General features: G+C 49.9%; 1 protein-coding gene across 1 annotated transcript in view; it reads right to left on the bottom strand.

The window, feature by feature from the left end:
* LOC122909073 (Down syndrome cell adhesion molecule-like) overlaps positions 1 to 11,889 on the bottom strand; it is a 154,586-nt gene extending 142,697 nt beyond the window's left edge. The window contains exon 1 of the mRNA XM_044252663.1: positions 11,847 to 11,889. Coding sequence (XP_044108598.1) covers positions 11,847 to 11,889 — 43 coding nt within the window. The remainder of the gene's footprint in view (positions 1 to 11,846) is intronic.
* Positions 11,890 to 19,938: the final 8,049 nt, after the last annotated feature.

Here is a 19,938-nt window from a genome sequence, read left to right as displayed (position 1 = left end):
TCCCTTGCATCCAGGCTTCAGCTGAAGGATCACCACATACCTCCACCTGCCCATGTAAGAACACCCCGCCCCTGCCCCCGCCCCAGGGAATCAGTGGAACCAAAGGAGGCCTCAGACCCTGGGGCCATACAGCTCTCTTCCCTCTCCTGTGCGCATGGAGGCTCAGAGATTTGCTCCAGTTTCCAAGGAAAGAGAGAGGAAGGTGAAAGGAATGACAAGAGACAAGGGCAGAAAGCGCTGTGCTCCCAGCAAACCCATCTCCACTGCAGGGGGGACTCCCCGCACGGCCCTGGGCAGCTGGGTCATTAGACACCCCGGCTCGAAGGATGCTCACACTTGCGGGGGAGGCAGGTGCCAGGAACCGAAGGAGGAAACACTCCACACTTAACTGCGGCATGTAATAAATATTTTCTACGGGTTAAGGTGATTTACTCTAATAATAAATTTGAGTCACACAAGCTCTCATTTGTATTTCTTCTAAGGAAAGTGTTTAACCGTTTACAATGACTCGTGCGTCTCTTGCAGGTCATTAAACTTGATGATGGAAATATTTATGCCCTTCCCGTGGGGGAGAGATCAAAAGAGAGTGACCTACGCCGGAGAGAAATTTTAAAGAGAACAGTCTGTACAAACTGCAGCGGTTTCGAGAACTCCAGATCAGAGAGAGACTAGGAGCTGTTTTCGACGAGATCTTCTGCGAACTCCCTCGGCAGAGCGGCTGACTTCCTAGCACAATGCCCCCCTTTTAAAGGGACGTAGGAGTAGGAGCCTATTGTTGCAAAGAAACGGGGTCTCCCCTAATTCCTGGAGTTCTGAGTAAGCAGAAATCACATTTCTTCAGCCTGCAATGCCTTTCATACCGTTTTCTTCTAAAGCTAAATATCAAAACAGCCGCTCTGAAAGATGATCTCTGCGGTGAATCACAATAAAATCGCCAAAGCATTATAACATCAAACTTGTTTAAGATGCCTGGGAGGGAAAGTTATTTTTAATATTCTCTAAAATAAGATCTCAGGACACAAAAGGATATTTTTTAAGGCTCTGAATTTAGGCCTCTCTCCAGCACATATTCAAGTCTATTTTAGTTCAAAAATCAAGGACACAGTGTTTTGAAAGGATTATTCTGCCACTAGTAATTGTCCTTGATTTTAGCATACATGTGACAAGGTCTAAAAATGCACATATGTCCTGATCCACCACTTTCTCTTCTCGTGAGAACGTGGGATGACGGCGCACGCTTCCTATGATAAACACAGTCGGTTTGAGGTCATCCGCCTCAAAGGAGGAGGCAGAGACCAAGAAAACCCAAAAGAGCAAAAGATCCCCAAGTGGTTTTATCTGACTTTGGAAGGAGCTTGAGCACCGATATTTGAATGAAGGCGTATGTCATGTTCCTGGGTTGGGACCAAAGCAAAACCTCAAGCTGCCAACAGATCCGTTTTCCTCTCCTGTCTCAATCTGCCCTCGCTCATCTCCCAAGATAGATGGGCAATCTATATATATGTCACCCACTCGGGTCCGCGCTGTCGGCTTCCTGCTTGGAGCCATGGCACCACATGTAGGTATCAAAGGGCTTCCCTGCTAGGACTCCGGCTGCTGGCAAGGAAGGGTTCAATGTGACAAAACAAAAGGGAACCAGGCCCCAAAGCAAAGCACATGTTGGCAATAAACCAGAACACCCAAGAAACTCCAGTAAGAAAAAAATGGCATGCACAGACATGCAAACATATATATGTTTAGATGCAAATGATTCCCAAGCTATTAGCATCCCAATTAGGAGTGCCTCTGATGGGGTCACACCCACCCCCACTAAGTAAGGGTCTTCCGTGTTTCCAGCTTTTACTCCCCCAACCTGCCCAAACCCATACAATCAATAGTCAGTGACTCCCTAGCCCCACACATGTTCATCCCGCCAGTAAATCGCTGCTCAGTACAGAGTTCACCAGGAACTGAAGTCCACTTGAAACTAAACTGGGTTGGCTCTCTAGCCAGTGTCTGGCCTTCTATGTCCAACAGGGGCCAGGAAGCTCCTTTCCAATGTGTGTTTTTCCAGAGGTGGCTTATGGGGCAGCCGGATCAGAAAACTAAGACTGTTTCCTCAACCGTGCGGACCTCAGAGCTGCAAAACCAGAGCTTCTGGTGGTCAGAGGCGGGAAACTATACAACTCTGAGCTCAGTCTTCTGCACGAAGTTGGGGGCCTATGGAGGCAGGGAAGGAGATGGCAAAGGTACACAGTGGAAGGAGACCTGAGGAACTTTTTCCGAGTAGAACCCTTTCCCAAAACGCTGCCAGCCTCGGAATCTCCAGTGTGTGACTCATGAGGGGACCAATGCTCCAAAAAATTTCCTTATCTTCTTCTCCCCTGCCCCAGCCTACATGGCACTGAGAACAAGTGCCCTTGAGAAGGTCCAGAAAGAGGCACATTACCAAAACAGGGCCCAAGGTGTCAACGGACTATGCCTAAAGGCAGGCTGGCCTCTCCTTGCTCCTCGTCTGTTCCTGTCACCCTGATGTGGGGGCTGGTGCAGCCCCTTTCTCCATATCTTTGGTCTTCCCATAGTCCCTACTCCCACTGCCTCCAAGCACCTGGCACCACCAAAGCCCACAGCATTTTCCCCCACCCCCATCATCAGTGATGAGGCAAAAGGGAGAACGAGAGGTCTCGTGGGACCATAAATAATAAGTGGGGGGTGGAGACGTGAGACCAAAGGAGGAAGACACAAATGAACCACGGATCAAAGTAATTGCCCAAGACAAATACCAACATCACGTGTAGGTCAAAATGTTTCTTCCCAGCTTTCTATGTAAATAGCCATCAGGTCTATGCAAAATAGCAGGCACGAAAGATGTAATAGGTGTTGATCTGGAGGAGTCTGAACACGCACGCACGTGTCGGGTAACTAACCATCCCACTTGCTTTCCATGCTCATGTCAAGGTACCTGATAGGAGCTGCTAACCTAGGTATCACCAACCTGAATAATTTATGAAAGAATAATTCTTTCCCTTAGGGAGCATTTCACATTTGCTATGCATTTCTTGTCCAATGGCCAGAGTGGCCAGCGACTACCCTTTGCAGGAACTGCAATGACCAGCTATAGGATAAGTGGAAAATCACTCAGGGACACCCCCCCCCGGCTGGTGTCAAGTTGCCCATGTTGCAGTCAGGGGTCTTCAGCTCACCCCTGAAGTCTCACATGTAATATTACAAAGCATTGTTCTTTCTTCCCCGGGCAGCTACAAATCGGTTATTAAAAATGCTCCACAGCCAATATTAAGAAATAAACAGTGTAATTAAGCAGACTGGGATTTGGAGTTTCTGGGGTCCTGTGGGAACCCAAGATCAAATCAGGCCACAGTGGAGAGAAGAGATGAATCTCGGGTCTCTCTAATGAGAAAATGTGTTTACTCAAAAGTTTCCACAGCATAACTCAGGTCCTTTATGTAGAAAAAAAAAAAAAAAAATGGGAGGGGGGATAAAATTTAAAAACGCACAGGACTGCAGTGGTTCTAATTATCTTCTGACTTTGTTTCTGTCCTAGGACATAATCACAGAAATCTTGCCATTGCCCTGAAGGTCCATCAGTGAGTGAGGAAGCAGGGATTTCATGAGGAACGTCCACGCTTTGCTCACTGTTAGGAGAAAGTGTGGATGGTGAGGGTCTCCGCTGCCATCGGCCATTTCACAGAGCCCGGCTCCTCAGTGTGTGACACAGGTCACCTCGGCAAGCATCCTATCTGCTGGGGGTTACAGTTCCAGCTGGATGTGATCCTCACAGAGGTCCCTGAGGGTGTGGAGGGCCCCTGGAGACCCTGAGGTCATTGGGATCTTCAGAGAGTGTTATCACCGCTATAGGTTTTACAGAAATGTCCAGTAATTTGAGAGTTCAGGTGCCTAGAAAAAAGAACTCTAAACTTTCAGTATGTTTGTGCACAGCAGATAAGAATTGTTTAAATTCTGTGTAAAATGAAGCTAAAACTATTTCCTGGTTTCTCATTTCAATATGAAAAGAGGTAAGGTTCAGAACACCTGGGTGGCTCAGTCATTTAAACATATGCCTTCAGCTCAGGTCACGATCCCAGGGTCCTGGGGTCGAGCCCTGCATCAGGCTCCCTGCTCAGTGGGAAGCCTAATTCTCCCTCTATTTGTGCACTATCTCTTTCTTTCTGACAAATAAATAAATAAAATTAAAAAAAAAAAAAAGAAAAAGAGGCAAGGCTCACGTCAATCAAACTCAGTAATTAAATAGTTTACAACCTTTCCGCCACCTCAGCAAACGTGTGCATTCCAGTCTGGAGAGGCTGGCCACAAAATGGCCCATTTTACAGATGCATCCTCACAAGACGAAAGGCAAATGCTTTTCACAGCGTCCGTGCTCAGAGGTAGGTTAGGACATGGCTTTTGTTCAGATCGCCAACCCGTACACCAGCATACAATTCATTTGATTCCATACAAATTCAAGAGTCCTACTCTTAGTAGAAAATAAGGCCCACTTGAGACTAGTAAACCAAAGTGTAACAAGGAACAGATGCAGTGCTAGCTAGGAAGGGAAACTAGTTCATTGTTAAGAGCAGGTGTGTTCTCTTTTCTTTGTCCGGTAGCATTTATGTCAATCAAGCAGCCTGTGGCGACTTGGCCCGCCCATCTGGCCTACCCATCTAGAAGAGCGGATGGAACAAGTTAAATCTACAGAATTTAGTCACCGATTAACATGGAGGAGACTGTGATCTTACAAGAGCCTAAGTTTGAACCCCTCTCTCAGTACTTGCTCTGCTGCAAACGTGCGGGCAGCCTCAGCCCTCCCACTGTCTGTGGCTGACTCCCAGAGCAGCGGTGGGTGCTGCCCAGCGAGGCTCTGTGGCCACGCAGCACTCTCCACACCCTCCCCTGACCTACCCAGGTCCAGTTTCCAAACAATACATACACCAGCTCCCTACCCCACATCCAAGTCAGACACAGACTTCAACTCAGAGAGCATTTCTAGAACATTCTGCAGTGTCCCCAGCGATTTCTCAGGACCTCAGGAAGGGTTGGTATGCCTTTTTTGTCTCCTCCAAAAGTTCTGTATGGTGCCAGGGAGTTAGGGGAAGCCAGCATTCGTTATGGAGGTGATCTCTCGCATTTTTCCATTCTTTCTTCCACTGTCTCAACCGCTGCATTTAAAAACGGCGTTCTATAAATAGCACTGCTTGCTCACTCTTAAATCTCACTCACTGTTGTCTGTGTAAAAATAACTTTAATAGGGATGCGGGTAAGATTTATTAATGTCCGTCACTCTGTCTGTCTGAGCAGGAGAGCCTTCCTTCCTCTACTTTCAACAAATATCTTGTCAACTCTGTTCCTCCCCTCACTGCTAAACCAAAGCATATATTTACACATTCCAGGGGGCTTCGAGACCAAAAATTCACCCAGCCGAGTGACTTTTTTAAAAATACCGTAATTATTTTGTAAATAAATAAATAAAAATATCGTAATTATTGAAAATCAACACAGAAATACAGATCATCAAATATCAAAAGATAGTAAATATTATAAATTTTGACACCTAATCTGATTTTTGTATTGAAACAAAAGTTGAAGTTTCAATGATGAATAAAACACATTCCTTTCATGGTACTTTGATGAAGGAATCAACTTTTACATTTGGTTCCGCTTTGTTGCAAAATGAGAAAGAAAGATAACGCTGAGAAACTCATAAATCAATGGGATACTTAAGAAAAAATATAGTAATGCGATTTTTTTTTTTTTAAGACAATTAAGGCCTAAGAAACTGAGCTTTGTTTTGATGTCCCGGGTGGCTCTTCGGTGAAGAAATAAATTTCCAAGAATCCCCAGGGAAACCTCTGTTTGATTTCATGTTTCTGACTGGTTTTTGGAACATGGCAGGGCGGTGATTGTATAGGATTTCTGAGTCCTGCGCTTAGCACGTACTTGAGAACACCGGGGTTGGTGTGTTGTGGACTTACTTTCTGTGACATTTGACCCAGTCCACATCAGGAAGAGCACCCAAAGCGACTGTACCACCATAATGGCCCAGTGTGGAGTCCCAGCGCTTATTCTAAATGTGAATCCCTTTGGGGAAAGAGTGGAAAATGCCCCAGAAGCATTTCTAGCAAATAAACGCTTGTACAGCCATCAAATCCGTGAGTCAGAACGAGACGGCAGGAGACAAGGAATCTAACAGTCGCTTATGTTCCTTCCTCACCATGGTCTCAGGGATGGGGGAGGTGGGGGTGGGAGAGAGGGGGGGGGAAGGAGGGGCCTGTCGGTCATCCTCATTCGTCTTCAGTCACTCGGTCAGCCAACATCCCTCTCCCCTTACTCCATGCCTGCTCTCTGCACAGTGGGTCTAAACGGCGGACCTTCCTTTCTAGAGAGGGGGACAGCCAGCAGTCAAATAAGCGCCAAAGACATGAACAGTGATGGACTGCCCTAGACACTGCCAAAGCAATGGCCACGGTTCCATGACAGAGCATAACGTGGGGGCCTAATCTGGCAGAGCAGGTGTCTGAATCCAGCCCAGCCCAGCGTCCTGACGGGAAGCTAGCTAACCTCTGAGCCACGGAACAGTGATCTAATCTGTCTGCCCCACGGTACTTCCCTCCGGCCCCCCTGGTGGAGAGTGTCGCCTGCAGAAGTCCTGCTCCAGAACTGAGTACAAGTCGGGCTGCTGGAATCTTCCATTCCCACCGTCTTATCTTAACCCATAAATTCAGGGAGGGAAAGCCAACTTCGAATTTTCTTCTATTCGAAACATTAACAAGAACACAAATATTGGGGGGGGGGGACGTAGAAGATGGGAATTTCTGTGCCCATTACTCCCGGAGGGGAAACGTTAACACCGGCCCAGGGGAACAGGTGCTGGCCAATCTGCCTGGGGGAGCGGGGAGGGGACCCCTGGCCGCAGAGCCCTGCGTGGCAGGGAGACAGACGGACTGCAGAGGCGCGGGAGCGGCAGCATCACCCCTGTCACCATCAGCAGGAGGAGAAGCCAGCAGCGCCTCTTGGAATGACATTGGAAGGTCAGCCAATCAGGCGCGGGGCTGCTCCTGGAGCTGCCACCTCCAAGAGGAGACGCACACGCGCCTGGGCCGGGCTCCCCCGCCAGTTTGGAAGGGGCTATGCAAATGCACCTTCCTTTCTGTGCACCTTCTAGGTCTCAAAACAGTGATGAGAGCCGGGTCCTCCATCGTAAAATTGGAAACAAAGACGGCCGGCCGCTGCCTGCCTGCCCCCGGCCTTCGCGCCACTCCCGGACCCGTGCACGGAGCCACCGCGGAGTCTGGGCCCTGGGACTGGAGCGGTCGTGGGGAGGCGAGCTTCCGATCGCCGCACGCAGCACAGCCGCGCTTCCCGGAGGCGGGGGCTCGCCGCTCTGCTGAAGGCCGGCTGCACCAGTCTGGCGAGGTTTGCCGCCCACTAGTGTCCTACGGCAGGGACACAATTGACATGCAGGTAACACCACCTCTCCGTCTCCTAGGCCGGCGACGGAGCCGGCCTCCGAGGGCCAGTGTGCGGCCCGGCACCCGGGAAAATGCCCCGACGCGGCTGTCCTGGAGAACGCCCCGGCCCCGCCAGCTCTGCCCGGGCACCCGATCCCCGGACAAACCAAGGAAACCAAGGAAATGCTACTCAGTACCCTGCCTGAGCCAAGCCTCCATGTCTCGTTCCCCCGCCTGCCAGTTACTGATGAGGCACGTTCAAACCTCACCCCTAGAATTCAGCTAATTCGGGGAAACTTGGATGCCATTGATTTTGCAAATGCAGCCACTGAGAAATCCAACCTTAAATTTTTCAGACATAAATACCAGCCTCCTGCAGTGCTCATAGGTCCTTCCTTATAAAACGACCTTCTCCATCTCTCTCTCTTCTTCTTCTCTCTCTTAGCCCAAAATTCCACACCGAGTCTCAATGCACATTGCATGAGTCCCTTCAGGAAATCATCACCGCATCTCATCCCAGACACGTCCTTGATAAAACACTTGGAGAGCTACGTGGAGGTCCAGGAATTAGGCATTTAGATTGGCAATTTGTGGGGGGTCAAAATTGTTTCCCCCACCAGCACGCTGTATATTGTCCCCATTCTGCCCAGCGGGTCCCTGATTCCCTGAGGCAGCACTGAACGGTGGTCACGCCAAGGAGCCTACAGGAGGGAGTCAAGAAGTAGAGCTCTTCTTGGCATTTATTAAAGGTCTGCGTGGCATTTTGTTTTCCTACAGAGGGCATCTGGCAGGGGCACACAGCTTAAGAGAGCTAGAAATTTCAGGTGAGCTCTGAAATGTTGAGATAGAATTGGAATCTGCTTAATAAAAACACGGGAGGGAGAGGAGGGCAGGAGGCCCTGAAATTATTCACCTAATGATCCTGTTCACTTGTGTGTATTTACAGGAATAAAATAAGTCATTTTAAAAGCCCTCAAGGTGCATTTGTACTCACCAAGGTCTACTCCTAAATTTAAATAAAACATCCAGTTTGCAGTGTGGGATACCCTGCCGAGATGAACTGGTGAGGCCGGAAAGGGGCGGACACCCCACCTCCACGCTGAGAACACCTGTCTCCCTCCCACCTCCTACCTTCTCTAAGCCCCACGAGCTTCAGGAAAACAGCAAAGCAGCAAAGGTCAAGATCCCATGGCTCAGGAGAAGAGGTCAGGGACATGTGTGTACATAGAGATGCAAAGATACTGTCAAAAAATGTATTCTGTGTAATAAATATGCTTACTGTTCCTCATTCTGCTTATCCAGAGGCCTGTCTATGCTTTTAACAGAATCTTAGACTCGAAGGTGCTCAGTGGGGTTAAAACCAGGAGAAATTGTGCTTAAACACAATGCAGCCTGATCCTGCCCTGAAGAGCCATCCAGGGACATGTGTGTGGATATGTCTCTCCACATTCACGGACCCCGATGCCTTGCACTGTAACTGAAGGTCTCCCGTGAATATTTCCAGAACACTGCAGAACACGTTGACTGCTTTAAACATGATGACAGGACCTGATCAGGTGAGGTATTTCATTCAAGGGTTTAACCCATGAAGGGACGGTCTTCTCATTTCTATTTGTCACCCAAAACCCTGTCTCCAGCCTGCCCAGCAACCACGCTCTTATTAAGAAATAAATGTACATCCCATTACATCAGTGGGAAAAAATGCTCTTGCCCACTATGAAAACGCAGATGCCCAAGTGGGGTTCTTATTTTGTTAGCACCCCCACATATCAAACTGCCTAATCTGTTACAAATAGATTTTTTTTTTAAATCATGTCAGACATTTTTGCTGTTTGAGGCCTCGCGGTCATCAGCTTAGGTATTAGAACTCATAGATCTTTCATCACACACATTCGGGAATTTTTCAGAATTAAGGTAGATCAAACTACGACAGTTGTTGAAATATTTCTTTCCCCCTCAAGTCTCATTCAGATAGGTAAGAACCATCTGATTTCACATTTTTGAAATGTGGTCCTATGAACAGACAGCATTCCAAATTGGACCCTTAGTCTATTTTCACATGACCATATATTTTATGATCCTTTGCACGGCAGGCATTGAACATCATTCATTGAGAAACTCTTTAAAGCTAATTCCCTCCCCTCCAAAATGAAAGAGCCCAGAGCTCTACAGTCGAGCCTTTCTTTTTTTAATTTTTTTTTTAATGCTTGGTCATATAAAGAGAGGGCCATTTTTATATAAAAGAGTTCCATAGCCTTCTGTTAGATAGCATCAGGCCACACAACACAGCCATGTAAAATATGCATTTGCATATCAGCTTATACTGTAACATCTACCTGTGTTCATTGCAGTCCCAATAATAGTGCTTATCAATCAACTTTCAAGGTCTTGAAAAAGGTGTAAGAAGATGATGCTCAAGGGAAAAAAGGAGAGAGTGCTCATAAATATGCACAGACAAATTCTTTGCATATATTTTCCATGTAGAATATTTGAGGTTTTACACAATTTCTCACTCTCTGATTCCCTTATGATTCTTTTAGTACAAAAATTATTTTTTTTTTAAGTCACACACACTCACAGCATCCTGGATCAGAGACAGTACCAGAAATTCTCCCATACGATTTTTGTCACCTCTAACCATGAAACTGTAAAATGGGAACTGATTCCGTCATCCTGAAACACGGACTTCCCAACAGGATGGAGATTTCATTTCCTCCTGTGATCCCGGCCTTTCTAAGGAGTCCAGAGATGTATGCCCTGACAGGTGAGACAGGCCATCAAGGCTTGGAGACATGGGAGAGATGGATGTGATTTTTGCGTCTTCTCCGGGCTCACATTAGCAGAGCAGCGTAAAGGGCCAACCTTCCTGGTGCATCACCACACATTAGCTACAGCAGATCTCTCCCCCAAGGTAAATTCCCAGGAGGCTGCGGAAGAGGTAGAGTGCCCTCTGGGAAAGATGGGGTCATGTCAGAACTTGTTGCGAATCTCTCCTGCTGGGAAACCTCCAAATGAAAGTTCTGAACACTCCTCTTTAGGTTATATTAGAGAGCGAAGCATCACTGCCATGTTAATTTCAGGAGCGCCTCCTTTCAGCTCCACCTTTTCTTAGTCATCATTTTTTTTTTAAATTTTACAAAGTTTATGCGTTTCCTTTGGCCTGTCAGTGTGATGATTCTGAGGATGCTATCTAGATAGGCAAAGAAAATGCACCCCTGTGCAGCTAACACTCAGAGCTTCCCTGTGCATCTTCCAAGAAAATCTCAGAGCCTCCCCTTGGCTTCTGGCATTTTCTCACCAGGGCGAGATTTCCTCCCTCCCACCCCCACCCCACCCCCACACGCGCTCTCCCTCTCTCCCTCTCCTCTCTCTCTCTCTCTCTCTCCTGGGTAGGGGATTCTGCTTAATGGTTTAATTTTAACTGTCAGCAAGTCATACATTTCATGCAGATTGGTGATCCAAAATTTGAATTGGGAATTTAGGCTGCAGCTAGCTACTCCCAAGCAATGCCGAATGATGACGATCCCCCCCACCCCCGCAGTTCCCAAATGAGAAGAAGCCATTCATACATGTGAGTTCATATGTACGCCGTGACAGGCGACCTAAGGTGCAATCACACTTACTAATTGGGTCTGACTCAGGCAAGAGCGATAGCTTTGCACATCCCCAGGAAGAAAGCATTTCAAAATGCAATATTGACAGGCGCGAGGAAAGGAATGCTATTTACGATAGTCACTGATGTCATCTGTACAACTGTACAGGTGTTTTTAAAAATTTGTCAACATCTCAGATGATGTCATGCTTAGGAGTGCATATTTTTACATAAATGACTGTGAGGAATATGTAGTACCCCGGAAGGCTGGGGAGGTGGGGGGGGGAAAGGACGGAGCTTTCTTGAAGGCTTCATTGCTGCCGGGGATGAATTGTAGCAGATTTAAAACCCATCTTTTATAAGCTCAAAAAGCTCTGAATGCGAAAGCAAGTGTTCTTAATTGACCCTCCACCTGCCCACACTCGGAATGTCATGTCCCTTTGAGGTTGTAATATGTCAAAGCAAGCGGCGATCTCCCTGGTTTCTCCTCCTCTCGCCAAACCTGGTTTATTCTGAATGAGGTAGCTGTCTAGTACTGGAGTTAGCTCCGAGCCGTCACTTTGCTAGGTAAGCTCCTTTAAATGATTACAGAGCAATTTTTCCCTCCCGGCCTCTCTACATTGCCTCCTCTCCTCCCCAAAGAAATAAAAATAATATTTAAAAAAAAAAAAAAAAAGGAAGAAAGAAACGCATGACAATTTAAGCCCAGATGGGGGGAGCAGAAGGGAAAGACTTCACCCATGCATCCAATGCCCCCACACTCCGGTCCATACAAGCCATGAAATTCTGAATTCACAAACCGAAAGGCTCACCATTAGCGAAGCTCTGGAACAAGGAGAGAGCCAGTATCCACATGCCCCTGCTGCTCCCCGGCCTCCCGCGAGCGACGCGCCGGCCTCGCCCCCCGCGCTCCGCCCGGCTCCGCTCGCTCGCCACCTGCCCGGGGGCCGCCGCCCGCCCGCCGCCGCCGCCGCCGCCGCCGCCGCTGCTGCCGAGCCGCCCGGGCACGCGGCGCGGCCGGGCTCCGGGGCGAGGGCTGCGCTCGCCGCGCGCTGCGCTCCTGCACACCTGCTCCCGGGCGCCGCGCCCAACGCTGCGGCCAGAGCGGGCCGGCGGGGCTGCAGCCCAGGTGCGCCGTCAGCTCAGGGGGCCGCCGGCAGGTCGGCAGGTGGACAGAGCCGCAGACGCGGGCGTGAGCTCATCCCGGGCACCCGGCGCCCCGAATGCGCAGCAAGCGGCCTCCCGTGCGCCAGCCCTCAGCCTCCACATCCAGGCAGCAGGCGGGCGGGCAGGCTCATCTTTCCTCTGGCGCGGCCCGAGTCGCAGTGATCCTCGCTAACCTTCCCTGCCTGGGAGGCGGGCGGGCGGGCGCGGGGCGAGCGAGCGAGCGAGCGAGCGGCGCGGAGGCGAGCGGGGACCCCCTCCCCTGCCTCTGGCCGCTGGGGCGCTCTGCGGTCTTAAAGCAGCAGCCGAGAAGTGGAGCCGGGCTGGAGGCAGGACGGAGGAGAGCGCAGCCAGCACACAGTCACGCACAGTCATCAAGATGCATTTCTTAGAGGCTTAAATAATCTTTTCAACAGCCGATTATTTTTAGTTATTTTCTTGCAGGTTGCTAATAAGATACGGCCAGGGGTGACTATTCCGGAAGGTGGCCGGCTAAGCAGAGGTGACCATGAAATGTTAGCAGTTTTAATAAAATGTGCAGCTGGATTGAGATTTCGTATTTACTCTCATAAAAGTCCAGTTCATTTGCCTGGAGTGAAAGGCTGCCTCCAAATCCTTCCTGCTCCTCTAAAGATCTCTATGGTTTCACAGGCTAATTTTTAATTATCTCAAATACACTGTCAAACACAAACACAGGCAATTCTAATTTTGCTCTCTGAATGGTGAAAAAAAAAAAAAAAACACCTGATTAAAATTGCAGATAATTTGAGTTAATTCCAAACATATAACCCCTTCCACATTACTGTGAAAAGTCAGCATGATTATATTTCCTGAATGTTCTGTATGGTTTTGGAAGTCATAATAATATTAAAATAAAAGCTTTAAAAAGGGCACGCATCCATATTTTATCACTTTGAAAAAAAAAAAAAGCTGGAAGGCACCCCAATTTAGGATCCAAGGTAGAATGCTCAGAGACAGGGCAAGAAAGACTGAGGAGAAGCATCTGGGGCGGTCTCGTGGGAAATGTGAGCGGGCTTCCCGGGCATTGGCCCCCCCGTTTCCCTCCGGAGCCAAAGGGGAATATGCCCACCTACAACAGCTCGCAAAAGAACAGGAAAAGCAAATGGTGAGGCAGAAACAAAATGGTGCTTTACCAGAGTTGGGCACAAGATGGCCAGGCCCTGCGTGGGAGGAAGGGCCAGCTGAGCCGGGAGGCTGCGCTCGCCACTGCTCTGCAGCGGCAGGTGGTCACGTGCTGCCGCCCACTCAGGACCGCAGGCCCAGCCCTGCCAGACCACGTACCCCCGTGTCCTCTGGCCCTGCTCGAGTCGGGCGCTCACGCTCGGCTCTTTCCTGAATGCAGTCCCGGAAGGCAGGTGACGGCGTGATTTCTGCTCCCACATCCAGCTTCTCCGCCCGTGCGTTCAGTCCACAAAATCTTAACTGCGCCAGGCTCCTCTCGGCCTTCATGGCCAGGGGCTCAAGGACCAGGGTCAGCCAACACTCACATCAGGGCTCGATTTGGTCACTTACCGGAGGCACAGCTTGGGCCTCAGAGGCAGGATGGAAATGATCAAGGTTCCTCACAGGTGTGGTTGGGAAGATCTGATGGCAAATCCCTAGCGCGTGTGGTCACTGGGATCAGCCCCCTTATGGCTGTCGCCCGGTCCGGAAGCAGGGCTGGCCACAGGATCCTGAGCAAAATGAGAATGGGGAGCTCCAAAGGGAAAAAGCACTTTTAAAGCTCCTAAAATATGAAACTTTGCCCTTTCATTCTCAGTTTGTCTCAACCCATCATGGTGGTTTTTATTTCCTATTTAATGCCACACTCCCCTGGGCATGGGAATGGTTCCCAGCAAGTGCCTGAGACTCAATACAGCACCAAGAGGTCGCATATGACCCCCTCCATGGGCCAATGCCCTGCGCCTCCACCCGGCTTCCCCTTCCCCACAGGCTTCTAATGTAATGCACAGGGGCCAGGAGATCCTCAAGGAGGTTCCATCTCCAAGCTGGGAAGCAGTTGCACTCGGATGGGAAGGGGTAAGGGTCTGGCCCTGCTCAAGTCTCTCGAAGAATAGATCACCACCACAAGGGCATCCTAGGGTGGGAACCGTGGAGACTCGGCCCTGCACTAAAACACCAGGCCATGTGCATATGGAATCTCAACACTCATTGTGAACACACCCAGGCCCCTACCAGGCCGACTGAGGGCAACGGCAGAATCCGGGCTTCTTCTTCCAACATTACCTAGATGCTGCCCAATGGGAGAGTGGCATGATTGCAGGACGCGGGTAGGGGTGGCCTGGTCATGACCCAGGGCACCATGGAGGGAGGGGGCAGGCAAGAACCCTTCCTGAGAAGCTGGCAGAAGGCAGGACAGTGCAGGAACCACAAATGCAGGATTTTTTTTTTTTTTAAGGAATGAATGTAATTTTTAAAAGTAGTAAGTTTTTAAATTTTTTAAAGTAATAAAATTTTCAAGATGGCAGCAGCAGAACTTTTGACCCCAAAGGCAGGTCCTTCCAGGAGGCAGGATCCCAGGGCAAACCCCCATGAAGCCAGCCTAACGCATCTGCTGCAGACTGAGGAGGTTAACAATGACCTAGAATGTGCCTAACATGGTACTCTTTTCACAGATACTTCCAGAGCAAATTCCAGTATAAAAGCACACAAAACTGTGGGCTCCATGAAGTCAGGCACTCTATCTGTCCTGCTCAAAAAGCGGCCCCCGAGATCTGGCACAGTGCCTGGCCCGCGGGCACCCTCAGTAAACAACCGGGGAATGGAACGTGGGTCTGTAATGCAGGGAGAAAGCAAAACCCAATCTAGGGTGTGTGCACAGAACATCATGGGGAAATTCAGAGAAAGAGAGTGCTTCCCACCCACCCTCAGAGAAGACTTCGGAGGAAATCGCAATCTAGCTGAGTCTTCGGGTTCAGTTAAGGTGTCAACACGCAGGGGTCCCTGGGGGGCTCAGTCAGTCAAGCATCTGCCTTTGGTTCAGGTCATGATCCTGGAATCCTGGAATCGAGTACCATGTGCCGGGCTCCTTGCTCAGCGGGGAGTCTGCTTCTCCCTATGCCTGCTGCTCCCCCTGTCCCCTTCTCTCTATTTCTGACAAATAAATAAACGAAATATTTTTAAAAATATTTTAAATGGCTCAGTTGGTGAAGCTGCTGCCTTTGGCTCAGGTCATGATCCCAGGATCCTGGGGTGGAATCCCGCATCAGGCTCCTTGCTCAGGGGGGATCCTGATTCTCCCTTTCCCACTGTCCCCTGACTGCTTGTGCTAGATCTCTCCCTCTCTCTCTCTCTCTCAAATAAATACATAAAACCTTTAAAAAAAATTATCAATGTGCAAAACTGAGTCAAGGCAAGGGGAAGTTCCCCCCTGATCAAGCAGACACCAGGAACTTTATCAAATACATTTAGGTTTCAGCTCTAATTTTAAAACTCCCTCGGAAGTTCTGGGAATTCTGCAGGTAAAATTTGAAACTGGCCCCAAGCAGGTGGAGGGGCAGGAGAAACAGAAGAAAGGGGGATCCCTGGCCCCCCACTGTTTTCCTATTGCTCTGCGTCAGCCTCCCCAGCAGAAGAGAGACAAAGTCAAGGAGGCTACTCTCCGCCCCCTTGAATTATGCTAAGTAAGAAACAACAGATATCCGTGGAGCAGCAGCATCTGAATTCTGAGGTCTACTCTTCCGTGTTCTCTGGGATCAAGAAGAGCATCTCTGAATTGGTGGCATTTGAGCCATGTTCTAAAGGACGGATTGGGTTGCCCATAGATGGGATGGCTGAAGAGGAACTTCACGTGCAAATGTCAACCAAGGCTTACTCCTCCTTTCTGACCAAGAGGACAAGTAGTTGCCCAAATGGGACCTGGGGTCCTCCTCAGGCTGCTGAAACAAGTACCACAAAACAGATGATGTAAAACCATGGAAATTTCCTACCTCACGGTCCTAGAGGCCAGAAGTCCAAAATCACAGCATTGGTAGGGCCATCCTTCGAAGCACATAGGAGAATCCTTCCTGCCTCTCCAGCCTCTAGTGGCCCCCAGTCCTCAGTCTCCTTAGCTTGTAGATGCCCCACTGCAGTCTATAGCTTCACATGGCTTCTCCCTCTGCATATGTGTGTCTCTCCTGCTGTTCTTGTAAGGACACCAGTCATATTCGATGAGGAACTCACCATGACCCAGTATGGCCTCATCTTACTCACATCTGCAACTTGTAATGACCTTGCTGCTGAACAAGGCTGCATTCAGAGATACTGGGGGTTAGAGGTTCAACATGTGGTTTGGGGAAGACACAACTGACCCCATGACAGGGCCCAAGAAGCCTGAAATCAAAAAACAGAAGGCATAGGCAGCGTGTCCCAACAGAAATGGCCGAGCACCATAGGCACCAAACGCCCCTCTGGGGCCGGCATGCACAGAGGAGTTCAGACTATCTGGCGTCTCAGTTTCTTCCCTTGGAACATGAAAAACCACGCCTGCTCTTCTTACCTTACAGATCGTTGAGGTGATAAAATGAAGCATGGAGCTGGTGTGACAAGGATTGCACAGAGAACCACATCTGCCATCGCTACTGTCTGCAGCCGGACCTGTGGAAACATTTTGAATAAATTCATTATCATGGTGGCCAGTACTTTGATTAAATTGAAGTTGGGCATTATTATACCTCTGGTCTGAGAACTGCAAAGGGCATAGATGGTCAAGAGTGTCAGTGGACCATCCCTTCTCTCCTCCAGTGAACTGACAGAGACCATCCACAAATATTCAGACCAGGTCTGCTCTACCAACGGCAGCTATGATAGTCCTCCTGGAGCTTAAAGAGGATTAAGTATGGACCAGGAGGTGGGGGGCGCTCAGAAGCCTCTGGGCTGCTTGACGTGTTCTCTCTCTGGATCCGGGTAAAAGTCACAAGGACACATACACATATAGAAATTCATCAAGCTGTACACTTATGATTACTGCATTTATACACTCTACTGTGTATTTACCAAAAAAAAAAAAAAAAAAAAGTGGCTAGACAGTCCCTACTGACCTCACAGTTCAGTAGGGGATTCAAATAATAGTTGCAGTAATTTGATGAAATAAACCCCTTAATTGGGGGGCGGCACATCTAACTCAGCCAGTGGGGGGGGGGCATATGTGTGCGTGTGTGCGTGTTTGTGTGTGTGTGTGCTGGGAACAGGTGTGCAGGAAACAGGACAGGAACAGAAGAATTGGAGCAAGGAGGTGTTTGGACTTCATCCTGAAGGCACAAGGAAACCACTGACGTATGGTAAGCAGGAAGTGATATGATCAGATTTATGTTTTGGAAACATTCCCTGCTAGGGACACAGTGGAGAATGACCAGGGGATTTGAGAAGGTCACAGGGAGGCTATTAGAAAATTAGCCTGAGTCCAGATGGAAAACAACTGAGACCTGAGGAAAGCCATGGTCCAGGAATGGAGATGTTTGCATCTTATAATATTGGGAGAGAGTAGGACGGTGAGACCAAGGGAACTTAGCAATACCACTAACAGTGATGACAGCTGCTGTCACCGCCAGTGGGGGGTCCTCTACTTCATCACTGACCTTTAGTCAGCACTGGCATGTCCACGTCCACGCTGAGTGCTGTGGATGCTTACCAAATTCAATTCTCGTCAGTGAGAAGCGCTATTACTGTCGTTCCCATTTTTCAGATGGGGAAGCCTCCACTCAGAACGTCCAGAAATGTGCACTGTAGTGCCCAGCCTGTCAGGTAGGGACAAGCCTGAATTGAAGCACAACCCCCACAGGTCTGGTAAGGATTAGTCTCCCTGAGCAGGGAAGAGATGGCAGGAAGTGGTAAGAGAGACAGAAGGAGGAAGTAGTGAGGGCTGGTGGGAGGAAGTGGTAAGAGAGAGATGAGGAAGTGGTGAGGGAGATGAGGAAGTGGTGAGGGAGAGAGGGAGGAAGTGGTGAGGGAGATGAGGAAGTGGTGAGGGAGAGAGGGAGGAAGTGGTGAGGGAGAGAGGGAGGAAGTGGTGAGGGAGAGAGGGAGGAAGTGGTGAGGGAGAGAGGGAGGAAGTGGTGAGGGAGAGATGAGGAAGTGGTGTGGGAGAGAGGGAGGAAGTGGTGAGGGAGAGAGGGAGGAAGTGGTGAGGGAGAGAGGGAGGAAGTGGTGAGGGAGAGAGGGAGGAAGTGGTGAGGGAGATGAGGAAGTGGTGAGGGAGAGAGGGAGGAAGTGGTGAGGGAGAGAGGGAGGAAGTGGTGAGGGAGAGAGGGAGGAAGTGGTGAGGGAGAGAGGGAGGAAGTGGTGAGGGAGAGAGGGAGGAAGTGGTGAGGGAGATGAGGAAGTGGTGAGGGAGAGAGGGAGGAAGTGGTGAGGGAGAGAGGGAGGAAGTGGTGAGGGAGAGAGGGAGGAAGTGGTGAGGGAGAGAGGGAGGAAGTGGTGAGGGAGAGAGGGAGGAAGTGGTGAGGGAGAGAGGGAGGAAGTGGTGAGGGAGAGAGGGAGGAAGTGGTGAGGAAGAGATGAGGAAGTGGTGAGGGAGAGAGGGAGAAAGTGGTGAGGGAGAGATGAGGAAGTGGTGAGGGAGAGATGAGGAAGTGGTGAGGGAGAGATGAGGAAGTGGTGAGGGAGAGATGAGGAAGTGGTGAGGGAGAGATGAGGAAGTGGTGAGAAGGAGAGGTAGGAAGAGGCAAGGGACTGGAAAGACACCAAGATGACTCTCAGGGTTACATCTGGGATGCCTGTGTGAGCAGAAAATCCACCGCCCAAAAATAGGGCCACCATCATCTTTCAGGAACTTTTAATGTTTCTCTTGTCTTCCACCCTTGCACCCACGGCCTGTTCTCTGTAAAGCAGGCAGTGTGGTCTTTTAAACACACACACACCGGATCCCAGGAAGCTCTGCTCACAACCCCCACTGCCTTCTGATATTTCACGCAGTGCGCACCATGGCTGCAGATCCTGAGCTGTCCGCAGCCACCACCTCCCTCCTCTGGCGGACAGTCTCTGGCTGCATCCCCACTCCCAACCTCCCCGTGGGTTCCTTGACCTTCCTCAAACACACCTGCATGCACCCACCCTCCATATAAACACTGCTCAGTCACCTGCCCCCAGGGTTCACTCCCTCCTCAAATGTCCTCTCCTTAGACAGGCCTTATCTGACAACCCCCATGCCACAGCATTCCTGGCCCGTCTGTCTTTATCGCCCGTAGTTACCCATAACTGTAGGTATTGATTACTGGTGTGGCCACCTCCGTGACGGCTGGCACCCTGTCTTTGGCTTCCCTGTTGCACTCAGCATGCCGGCAGAAAAGCTAAGCATGTGGTAAGAGCTCAGGAGCACCCGCTGAATGACGACAGAGACTGGGTTTTTGAGAGAAAGTGCCCAGGAGGCACACCCCAGGAGCCCTTAGGTGTATCCCTTCCACACCACTTGCCAGGAGGCAGAGAGAGGATGACAAGAGTGGAAAAGGACACCCAGAGGGAAGGGTTTCCCATAACTTCCATCCGCATAAACAGGTCATCAAAACAAGTATTTCTTTACTCCCCGCCACGCAGGTGGCTTGCTGACGGTGCTCTAGGTTATTTTTCAGAGGATGTTCTGGAGCCTGGGGATGTGAATTGTTAAGAGAAGGTCAAAGCAGGTGCAGACCAGGAGCATCTGGGAAGTGGAGACCACCGCACAGGAAGGCATGGGCCCGTGGGAGCGGCTCCCCGAGCCACCCCATCTGTGGGGAGGGTGCCGGCTGGGAGGAGGGGGAGATG

Source organism: Neovison vison, chromosome 6 (genome assembly GCF_020171115.1).
Source record: "Neovison vison isolate M4711 chromosome 6, ASM_NN_V1, whole genome shotgun sequence".
NCBI classification, from domain to species: domain Eukaryota; kingdom Metazoa; phylum Chordata; class Mammalia; order Carnivora; family Mustelidae; genus Neogale; species Neogale vison.
This window is presented reverse-complemented; position numbering and strand designations above follow the sequence as displayed.